Consider the following 12237-nt stretch of genomic DNA (forward strand, 5'->3'; position numbering starts at 1 on the left):
TTTGTAAGTATGTATTTGCGTGTGTGAATGTGTGAGTGTATGAGTGTGTATTTGTGAGTGTGTGTGTGCTTGTGTGTGTGTTTGTGTGTGTATTATAATACATAACATAGATATGAACAGGTTAATTTCTTTACACGCCCAAATTTCGAGGTGACAATAGAGATTAATTATAGAAACCTAAATCAAAGCACGATTTTGAGATGAAGGGTGTTGGCAAGCTTACAATGTTTTGCAAAGGCGTAACGATACGGTAAGAAACCATTCGTATTTAATGCACAAGACTGGCTTGTTTGGTGTACGTGAGTCACATATTAGCTGTTAACACTAGTATGTTACAAGGAAGTGGGTTAGCCACATGGGCGGAGTGAAAGACAACATATGAATCAAAAGATGAACCAAAGAGAGATTACGAACCGTAAAAAAAAATTCAAGAAGAAAACAAGAAAGAAGGTTACAAGATTACATCAGAGAGCTGATGGGTACATCCTGCACACGGAAAACAGCTGATAAAAAAGAATGGATGTCGTTGTTGGAGGGTTACGTCCTGCAGTGTACGAACTACGCATAGAAAGACAGAAATGAAAGAGTTACAAAGATTCTTACCCCTTAAAAAAATACAATTTTCATTTAGCTTTTTATATGTTAATTCTTAGTCTCAAACACTCATTATGAGAAGGCTACTGAAATGAAAATGTTGATGTGTAAAAGATGTGAACTTTGTGCCTGACAAATTCATTGTGGAGGTAGGTTATTTGATTGCTAAATCAATGAAACTGTAGATCTACAACAAACAACAACGAGCATGCGAAGCTGTACAGGTTTGACGCAACTGGGAACACATTATATCTACTGTTACAATGTGTTTGATAAGCGGTCCTCCAAATCTAACGTCTATCTCCGATAGGACAGAGCGAAATGGGAAACAAATGATTCGTAAAGTGCTTTTCACAAGGACACAAGGTCGGGCGGAGCTGAACCACGAATCCTGAACCTGCAGTCTTACGATTGTGGGTTCGGTTGTTTCACCAGAAGACTACCGACGTCCCACAAGGAACAGCAAGGTCTCGTAAATCTTCTAAAGTCAGCTGCAGGCGGGAGAAAACTTGCAAGGTGTTGAAACTTGACTATCAAAGAGCGTATGCTGTGTTCATTAAGTAGAAGCTGGTGGATGAAGGCATGTTTTGTTTATCAAAGATATTCGTTCATTTGATCTTGCTTTTAGAATTCAAGTTATAAGGAGAAACCTGATAAAACGAAAAATTAATACTTCTTATTTTCAAAGCTGAGGCAAATTAAATGGAGGGGAATGACTTCAAAAACATGTGGATGAAATACGGTGAACGAATTGCGCACTATCAGCGTTAATGGTGTGTTGACATGTACACAACACTCGTTTTGTATGAATGTTTATCAGTTTCAAACGTGTTTGGCGTGATATAGAGTTTTTTAGAGAGCTGTCAAGGTTAAAGTTCAAGTATGTTTACGCAAAGTAAAAAAAAGGCCTACGTTTGTTTTTGCGTATTTATGTTTTGCGCTCGAGATTTCGTAACCTTGACATTCATTGAGAGCATGTGAAAAACCCCTGAAACTTTTAATAACAAACTATTAAAGCTGCTGCTTGTCCAATTATAATTTAATGTAATAACGAAAAAGGGTGTAAATAATCTTTAAAACAGGAACATCTCACATTTTTTAAAAATCACCAAAAGTAAGGTTCCTGTGTTGAGGATTTTCTACAATCCTTTTCATTCTTTTCCCCAAATTATCAACGGAAATCTTATGGATCTTTTTAACAACATTGCTTTCTTACTATTTCTCCTTCCACCAAAGGGCATGATGCAGGATATCCGTCAGTTCTGCATTAAAGAAGGGATCGAAGCCAGCAGAATCGACAGCCTGCTAGGTGAGTAAGCAACATCGCATTACCAGATCCTCCTTTGTCGATCTTCCTCTGTGGTTGATGAGGTATCAATTCACGGTATAAGGTTGCATAATGGTGTTTGTCTATAATTCTGTGGGTATAATATTGTTTGAATACGGAGTTCAATCTTTGTTTTTGTTTCCTTATTTTGGGTTCCTTTTTCCGCTTTAAAAGTGTGTGTGTGGTTGTTGTTTTTTTTTTTTTTTTTTTTTTTGGGGGGGGTGTTCTGCTGTTGTGTTTTTAATATTGTTTTCCTTTTTTTATTTTTAAAAGTGTTTGTTTTTAAAGAGGGATGCACGTGAGAGCAGTTACTGTTAGTAAATTGTGTGTCAGAGGCTGTTCCCCAATCCCAGAATCGGTTTCTGGTAAAAGTTCTGATAGGTTTTATAGCTGAACACGAGTAATCCGAATAAAGTAAGAAATAGTAACTGCATATTCCTGACACCTCATCTTAGGTTGTTTTCGCTCACTTCTATTTCAAGATTAATGTAACACTTTGTGTGATTTTATTTAGGGGGAGGGAGGAGGGGCGAGAGGGCATGAATTGAGCACTATTATTATTATTATTATTATTATTATTATTATTATTATTATTATTATTGTTATTATTGTTATTATTGTTATTATTATTTTGGTGTACATTTTCTTGTGTTCACGCATTGAACGGTCGCTTTTGGAGCGGTTAGTTTCTCCTTTTACTCACATGGCTATTCAGTGGTAAGCCTGATTTTGTCACAGATTCCTTTAAGAAAGTGGGTGAACTGCTTTTACTGTGGTATTTTCTCGTAAAGTAGTCGGAAAACAGCACACAAGACACTATTTGTATGACTTAGTGCGTAGTTAGGACCATGGTAAGCGGTTGGGTGTTGTCTGTTTTTGGGTTGTTGTTGTTGTTGTTGTTGTTGTTGTTGTTGTTGTTGCGTTGTTGATGTTTTTGTTGTTGTTGTTGTTTTTGTTGTTGTGTTGTAGTTGTCGTATTGTGGGGGATTTCAAACAAAAGATTTGTAATCCCACCCCCCTTCCCCGACATGCATGCATACGCACACATACACATTCACATATTAATGTAATTTATTCTATTTGTCAGTTGTGTGTATGCGTGTATGTGTGTGTGTGTGTGGGGGGGTGGTGTGCATGTGTGTGTATGTGTATAATATGTACATAATGTATCTACAGTCCAACTTTGCAAAAACAGCACCCCCTCCCCCACACTCGAACCAAAAATAAATACACTCTTTCACATAATATTTACCACCCGAATCCTGATCACGTGCCAGAGACCATCCAGGTTTTCACGGGCTCATTCCCTGGATTATCCTGATAGCCTCATAAATCCCAGGTCACCCGAGAGCACTGTTATTTCCCTTGCTTCTTGGTTACGCCCCCTGTCGGCGGGTCACGGCAGGGGATAAGCCTTGTTTTCCTATTGTTGGCGGAAAACTTCCATTTCTGCTAGCAGTCAGATTTTCCGTGTTCATCTGTTTATCCCCTTGTTATTTCTGAATCGATGTTGACTTTCTACGGCTATGGTGCTGCTGTTCTTTCGTTTCATTTACTTACGATTGTTTTGATCATTATTTATTTTTAGTTGTTTTTGTTTAGGAGAAAACAGTTGGCTCGGTGTTAGCAGTTATTGGATGTCGTTTACCAGTTTACATTGTTTTTCGTCCTTCCTGTTATTTCCACTTTTTACTCTCTTTCATCCTCAATAAGTTATCTTCTCTCTTACTCTCTCTCTGCTTGTCTCTTCCATTCTTTCTAATTCTCTCTGTCCCCCCCCCCTCTCCTCCCCCCTCTCCTCCCCCCCTCTCTCTCTCTCTCTCTCTCTCTCTCTCTCTCTCTCTCTTTCTCTCTCTTTCTCTCTCTCTTCTTCCCCTCTCTCTCACTTTCTCCCATTCTCTTCACCATTTCATATGATCTTTGTCTCTCCATACAAAACTTTCCACAGTTAAGTTTTCACAACTTTCTGTTTTGCATTTGGAAATTTGCAAGATATTTATTGAACTATATCTATCTGAAACTAGATGGTTCACGACTTAAAACTGACTGAGTTTCTTTCCTTTAACTACAAAGTTAATTAACTTCTGTTAATACGTTTGGACCCGATATTGTCTAAAACTGGTCAGTTACTCGTCATAAACAGAGCAAGGAAAATGTTATATTCTATCTCTTGATCCATACCCCAGCCAACAATGACACAGTTACTTTCATCCCGGATTAGCAGAAGTGAAACAGGATGCAAAGTCAATGTAGAAATTACAGCTATTCACCCTCGAGAAAAAACGTAGGTGGTTCATAAATACTAGGTACATGAGTTTGTCTGCTATTGCAAGCATCAATTTTCAAGAGGAATCGTATTATTATCCGACTCCCAGTGCTGCGCCCACAACTGTCTACTTTGTTTTGTTTTTAGACACTCCACCATCTATCTGTAGAATTGTCACTGAGTTCTTTTCTTTCTTTTTCCATTTTTTTGTAACTCTTTCTTCTAGCTACCCATCCTTAAAAAGATTTTTGATCCCCATTATCAGCTTGTTCGCTAGGTTTTATAATAAAAATGAAGACTATAAAAATTCCAACGAACGGAGTCCACTTTATCATGCTTTACCAGAGTTCTTTTTGTGTCGTTTGAGGGAAAAAGATGAATACAGAAATTTCTCCCGGTTATTGACTACAGTATTGCCGGTTGACAAACCTGACATCGATGCAATTCTTTTTGAGGAAAACAGCAAGTAGGCTTTAATGTCACAGCTTAGAGTTAATTTCGAAAAGGACGAAGGAGTAAACGAAAATACTACAGAGACAATTTAGATTTCCACCCTATTCACCATAATAAAACGTTGATTTATAGATCTAGAGCCACCAGCTCCCTACGTTTATGTCCGGATTTAGTATTTACCCTCCCACATTATCTGTTTGTCACGAATACATATTTGTAACCCGTGCTGACAACATGAGTTACTTCTCCGATTCAAGCCTTATAGAAATAGATACCTCATGCTCATGGGTGGAATTTTTACAATTTATAAGTATGAAATAATAAAAGGCATGTTATAGTTAAAGAATATGACACAAAAGGAAAACCTGCAGATTTGACCCTAGTGTCGATTTTTAGTCAATATCTAATTTTGTGGATTGTGAGAAGTAACTCATTTTGTCAGCCCGTCTCACATTTATAAAGACAGAGACTCATCTAGTTTTCGTATTTACCTGCTTTCCTGTCTTTGCAGGTAAATTCGCTCCCAGGAGACGAAAAGACTCCAAGTTTTACACTCTTGTGAAGCTTGTGATGAGCACGGCGTCCATCAACAACAACAACAACGACAACGACTCTGTGAGTAGCTCCAGCATGGAAAACGACCTCCGTGACTACGCCAACAGAGACAGTGTCCTCAACGAGGCCACCAGCAACGAAAACACGGTGACATCACTGAAGCAGTACCTTTCCGTGCCCTTCTTCTCCGGGGGGAACAGGTCCAACACGCTGGACATCGAGAGTCGTGGAAGTGGCCGGTCTGGAGGCAGCCCCAGTATTTACATAACGTCTCCAGCTAGCGACGATGAAGCGCCTGTATTTTCTTTCGACATCGCTGATGAAGACGACGTCGATATGTCTAACGACCAAGACGATGCCGGATCTCAAGACGACGAAACATCGATTCAGGCCGGAAGTGACGCAGCCACCATCGCGGTGACGTCAGCGGAAGTGAATACCGTATCGCCCAACGTGGCGTTTTATGTGGGTAGCCAGAGTTCATTGTGTAGTGTACACTCGCAGGAAGATATTCGCACCGTGGTGGACACGAACGATAACTACGAGCGGAACTTCCCGATGTGTGGCGTACCGTGTGCAAGCGGTGGCGAAGACCTCGCAGCCGCCGCTCTAGACGACGTCATTTCAAACTCCCCCACTGTGAACTCAAACAGCTGGGGTCCCTCTCGACACTATAGCCGTTTTCTGACCGTGCCTTGTTGCACACTCAGTCTTTCCGCTGTGACCAACACCACCAGCACTGCTACGAGCTACCCTAGCAGCAGCAACAACACCAACAATAACAGCAACAGTAACAACAATAATAATAACGCGTGTGCGGAGACACATCCTCTGTTGGGTGACCCACCGCCTGGCCAGAATATGACGCGGTCAGTCTCGGACAACTGTGACGTCACGGCTACACAGTACGGAGCCCGTACATGTGGAGGTCGTTACGGCAGCCCGGTTCCTATGCGGCGCAAACCCTGCTTATCGGAAAAACGCAGATCGTACGCACGTGCCAGATCGGAATCAATAGAAAACCAGGAATTTATTCCCCTGATGTCTCAAGGAGCGAACAAAGGAAGAGTCAGACATCACAGCGACTTGGAAGGGAGACCATCGACAAGAAAAGATGACCTGAAGCGTTCTCGCTCTCACTCACCGTCCCCGATGGTTCTCTTAGGGGTGCCGGGCCAGACCAAGAAATACTCAGACCCACCCCCGTCGTATCAGGCCGCTTCTCGGTCCATGAATGACGTCAGTTCCGCAGGAAAGGGCCAGTCCGGGAATCCCCATGCCAACAATCTCGGAAAGGATGGCCGGATTTTGCGTCGTTCTTGTCTCAGTTTGACTAGCGAAGGGAGGAAACGACGGGGGAAATCGCCCCAGAGAGTCAGTTTTAAAGTCTCTTAACACGAACAGATGTGCATGGGAAAAATACAACAATATTCAAATTACGAATATTTACTGAACCACGAGATCGTGTAGCTGATATTTATTCCAAACAAATAATTTTTAAAATGCTGTTGAATCAAATCTTATTGAATGCAGAAACCAGTTGTGCTGAGGAAAAAATCACTGGGGAGGTGCAAATATAGCATTTAATTTATATTGAACGTCGGTACTTTTCAACATTAAAAATAAAGATAAAAGCTGCCATAGCAATAACATCATCCGTTGATAAAAGCGTTGTTTTCAACAAGTAGTTAACGATTTCTTAGGGAGTCTCATAACAAACTTCTGTTATTATATTCTGTATGTGTATTAAAAAGTATGGGTTACTCTCTGAAGAAAATGGTATCTATGAGATACCGTGCTGCAAGAAACCCGATGAAAGACTCAAGTAGTCTCAAATCTTGCAAAGAACTCAATCGGCCTTTCTGGGACTGCGAATGCGACCATTTAATTTTCTACAAGGTGGAAGCTCCTCGTTCGATTTCAAAACAGTTCCAAATTGATCTTTCTTTCTTCTACCAAAATAGTTCCTCTCAGCCCGGTGTCCTAACGGGGACCAACATGATCGACTGTTTCTTGCAGCAACAACAAGAATAACAACGACAACAAAAACAACGTTTACACCCTAAACAACTGCAAGGAGAAAATCTAACTCCTATTTCAAAAGGCGCACTTTCGTAACAAGAAAATAATAGTCTTTGATCCCCAAATTTGTGTCTGATCTTTGTAAATAAAAACGATACAGAACACGAAATACATTTCACTTCAGTTGATGGTTGGTATTGAACTAACAAATTACCAACTGGGACTGAACTACTACTAGGGGTGAGTAACCCGATATTCTCTTGATAACATAATGTATTACTATGCTCTAACGTGAAATATGAGCTTAGCGTTATGATTAGATGAAGTGAAAGTGTCAAAGTCCTTGTAAAAAAACCCACTTGGCGATTCAAAGTGAACACGAAATGCTCTTGCCTCTCTGATTCGCTACTACTTATTAGGCCAACTCATTAATGAAAAATAAATTTCCTTAATTAGAAAAGCAAGATAACATAAAATAATATGTATTTGAACGCATGAATTTATCGGTTGGAAAATCACGAAAGCAGTCATAATATGTTCCTTTAAAAAAAAAAAAATCACACTTGTCAAAACAACTTGAAAAAGATGAGCCAAATTCCTCAAGAATAGAGGAAGGGAAAGAACTTAGGAATATCCCAAAGCTAATATTTTACTGTTATGTCCCTTCAGGGCTATTGGTTTTGTAGTAGCTTTTTTTGAGAGGGAGAAGGGGGTTTTTGTTGTGAGTGTAACCAACAATAATTGAAAGATATTTCACGTACGTATCCCGAGATGTTTATACTGGCGAAAACCCCATTCCTTTATTTACTATGACATATATAAGCAAAGTAATTCATGTGCCCAGCGGTTAGGAGTACGATCGCCTTAGATTTTCTTCGAACCTGAACAAAGTTAATAGTTGCTCAACATTGTTGCCATCGGACGAGATTTAAGTAATATGGTAGATTCTTCCTTGTGTTAAATATTTAGAGACTTTCTCAATGTACATGTATTTACCTCTGCATTGTCTAGAGAACACCTGCCATGAAAATAGAGAGTCAGAAATAACCCACCGTGTCTGACTGAAGTGGGGCTAGACAAACGTGCACATGTTGCAAAGCTTTAGGAACATCCTGCTAACTACTGAATGCTCTATAGGTTTGTGCTTCCCAAAACCAGAGTCGCAACACCATGATATAGTCATAGACACATCAGGGCAAAATTGACGGAAACATTTCTTCGTGCAAACATCACAACAATATCGTACTAAATTCCTCAAACATAAAAACACAGGTTACTTTTTAAGATTTACGTTGGCTTGTTTGGTAAGGTGTTAACGATTAGGTACACAGTGTTAACTTCAAGTTTGTTGAAATTATGTTGGCTTCGTTAATCATTGTTTCGTGGAAATAATGTAACAATAATAATATTATTATTACGACTTCAGCCAGATTTAACGTTAATGTTACAATGCCTTTAGCAATAAGACTGTAAGGCTGACCATTGCACATAGACAATATGGCAAAAGTGGTTTACTGTATTCTGAAAAGCGGTATTTAAGAATAAAGACTTTGCAGATCGACGTGCAAATAAACGTTATCAAAGAAAATCATTTTACTTGTTCAGTTTTGTTACAAAAATGACATATAAGTAAACGAAAGTTGTTTTAATTTGGCTGAGGATTATAAGCCTAGACGTTTAATAACAATATTTTATATAGATTATGTAAATTATCCTTTATTAAATGAATGCTAATATTCTTTAAGCATTCTAATTCTCTCACAGTGACTCATCGAATGTGATATGACAACGGTTTTACATTTTGATGTCTATCCTTCGTTGATGCTTTACGAACATGATGCTAGAGGTATCTGTGATAAAGAGGTGATTTTACTTTCCACTTTTGTGCTGAACGAAGTTGTTAAGTTTTGTTTAGATTAGTTAAAATGTGTTCGAAATACAAGGAAAGACTCCACTAGGTAAACTGGATAGATCTAAGTCACAATTTAAAAAAACGATCGAGTTTGTACCTTTCTTGCAGTTCTTGAAATTCGAACTTCCTACTTCGCAAAGGATCCCAGGGATACTCAAGTTGAGTCCTGTCCTATGTAAGGTAAAAAAGATGAAGCACTCACTATGAAGTACTGACTTTCAGAATTTGAATTCCCATTGTCTCCACTTCCTTAGAATGTGACTTATCTGTTCCTTTTTTCATTGGGGTCTTCAAGTATATCCTGCAATAATTTAAAAACAGTCTAGTAATTGCAGCTATCAAATCTTTTACTCACTTTCTACATTATCAGGTTCATATAATAGATAGAAGCAAATCTTTTCGTGTATGGAAAGACAAAACATACCCATGGAAGCGAGCTAGTCAAGTGCCGATACTTCTAGCTTAGTATTTAGAGAAATAGAGATCAAAATGACACGTTTGTAGGTGAAAACCTGACATCCTGACATCATCTGTTGGTGTACAGGGTATGAAGGCATTCTGTAAGATGAATTGTTACAAATGCTATTGTTTCTAAAATACCCTTAGATCTTCATTTTGGCATTCTTTCCGTTTTTTAATGCCCCACTCTTACAATTTGATAGAAGAGGTTATCCTTGATTCTTTGCCTTTTACGACAGTAGAAAAGATCTCTCCTTTTTGTTAGTGTTGCTGTTAAGAGGGAATAGAGACAGCCAGTTGATTGTTTCCTTGTTTTGCCTGGGACTTCCTATAGTGTTAGCCTGGCAGCCTGGTTTGTTCCAGCTAAAAATAGCTAGATGTTTTCTCAGGGCGTTGAAACTAATGTGAATAATGAAATGGCTCATTGAATTTATGTGATTATGAGAACATGCTCCATTGTATTAGATGTGCTGAAAATTGATTGGATTTTGGACCGCAAGATTGAATACTTGCTTACCTGGTTTGGTATGCTTGTTGTTTCATTTTAGAACCAGCTTAATCAATGTCAGCTGACCAAATTTATTATGTTTTTGTTTCCATAAAAATGTTTTATAATGATCTAAACATATACGGAATCGTGGTGAAATCAGGCGTTTGTCAATATGATGAAATTAAAAAGAAAGCGACATTCTTCTGTGCATTTGGTAGTTTTTACCGATTATTTTGTTTACGGGGTCAAAACTTTTTATGCTCACTTAAAACGCAGAGACGCATTCATGAATGGATTTTCATTGCAATAAAAACCCCGGTAATTAAAGGGAAAAAAACGGTTTTTTCAGATTTCCAGAACATTGTAGCTTTGGAGGTCTCCAAACTTTGACCCCATTTTTTGTTGTTGCCAATATTTTATCTCTGACATCAGGTTCCCCAATCTTCTTCAATCACATATATCTCGACTTCTATTCAATATAAATGAGTCTTTTTTTATCAAAAGCAAGGAAAATGGACAGACATTTATAGACCATGCTATTAACAACAAATGCCCGAAACGTGGCGAGCGCCTGATTCCACCTTGTCGTGACACAAATAATTATGTGCAATTATTGAAAGTATTGCAAACTGTGATGTAAAGTGTTATCATTTGAGCTCATTGTGACTATAATATATCCAGTGAGATTTTCCATAAGACGAACCTGAGGATTCCCCTATAACTTGTTACATTCTAAATATATATCACTGTCGTTCACGGAAACCCAGATATGTCATAAGTAATTTGTGATGCAGCGTAGTGGAATCAGGCTCTCATCAATTTTTAGGCATGTAGAGTTTTGGTATCATCTTAAAGCTTTTTCACTTGTCTTTTTTTTAATGAAAAAAAATATCCATTTATCTTGAATACAAGTCGAGATATTTGCGAATGAAAGAAGTGGGGTCACCTGTTTTCAGAGGAAAAATTAGTGAGAAAATGGGCACCAAAGATGAGTAATTTCCTTAGTTTAAGAGTCCTTCTTAACTGAAAATTTCACTTTTTTCTGCCTTTAATCAACGTTTTTCAGAAAAATTCACACAGGAAAGAGTTCCTTAAAAGAGATGAAAGGTTTTGAGCCAAAAAACAAAAAGTTGATTAAAATTTACAAACCTGCGGAAAAATGCAGTTTTCTTCACTTTGATTATTAGGACGAGAGCCTGATTCCACCCCGCTGCCTCACATTTCAAGATTTGCTCCGATTTCAAAAGATTGTAGAACGATATCCCTAGAAGTCATCCTCTGGAAATATTGCAGCGTCAGAAGTAGTACATTGCTGTTTTTTAAAGATATGTGTAAACACGTTTTCTTTTGTCTTTATAGAAAGGATCAGGACTAGTTTTCGTTTTGGTGCGTTAATTCCTATGACAAAAAAGTATCTAAATATAATAATATACTACGGAATAAATTCCCATGCCTGAAGTACTATTCCAGACAGCTGGAATTATTATTCCACAATCCACTTTTAATCAACTCCCTAAAGCGGAAGAACCTCTTGATCGCCAGCAACCTGTATATTATTATATTTTTCTCTACTTCAAAAGGTTTCTGTGATTACGAAAGACTACAGTATATTATTGAACAATTGCTGCAAAGACTCCTTACTTCATTTAAAAGCGAAAGATGAATTTATTGTTATTTATGGGTTTTTTTCGTAGATTGCTGCTATTGTTCTGCAATCTACTATGTGCTTGCTCATTATACCTCATGTGATGATATTATTATGATTTTGTTTTGAAAATGGTTTCCCGCTGCTTTTTATGTAATGTGATAAAGGACATGATGTCATGAATTGTGGGTGTGTAGGTTGTCGTCGTTGCCGTAGGCGTTGTTGTCCTCGTTCTTGATTTTGTTATTATTAGTTCTGTCCCTGATTGCTTGTGTTATCACGTTTAGTTTATATTCGCTCCTACGTTTTCACTTTGATTGTACATAAATCTGGACGACCTTTCCTCAATGACATTCACATAGTATGAGTGGATTTCGCCTTCTTTCGTCTTGATCGAAAGAAAATAGTAGAATAAGAAACCGAGGAAGAGGATGGATACTTACTTCTAGGACACGGTCTTAGCATTTTTACCATTTATTGCATTCACCCTGTTATGCCCTTTATTACCAAGGGA

General features: G+C 38.3%; 1 protein-coding gene across 2 annotated transcripts in view; it reads left to right on the forward strand.

Moving 5' to 3' along the window:
* The window catches only part of LOC101855857, a 161279-nt gene extending 153467 nt beyond the window's left edge, over positions 1 to 7812 (forward strand). For both annotated transcript variants that reach the window (XM_005094217.3, XM_005094218.3), the window contains exons 9-10: positions 1831 to 1903; positions 5152 to 7812. In XM_005094217.3, coding sequence (XP_005094274.1) covers positions 1831 to 1903; positions 5152 to 6590 — 1512 coding nt within the window. In that variant the 3' untranslated portion in view covers positions 6591 to 7812. The remainder of the gene's footprint in view (positions 1 to 1830; positions 1904 to 5151) is intronic.
* The last annotated feature ends 4425 nt before the right edge of the window (positions 7813 to 12237 follow it).

Source organism: Aplysia californica, unplaced genomic scaffold, assembly GCF_000002075.1.
Source record: "Aplysia californica isolate F4 #8 unplaced genomic scaffold, AplCal3.0 scaffold00078, whole genome shotgun sequence".
Taxonomy (NCBI): Eukaryota; Metazoa; Mollusca; class Gastropoda; order Aplysiida; family Aplysiidae; genus Aplysia; species Aplysia californica.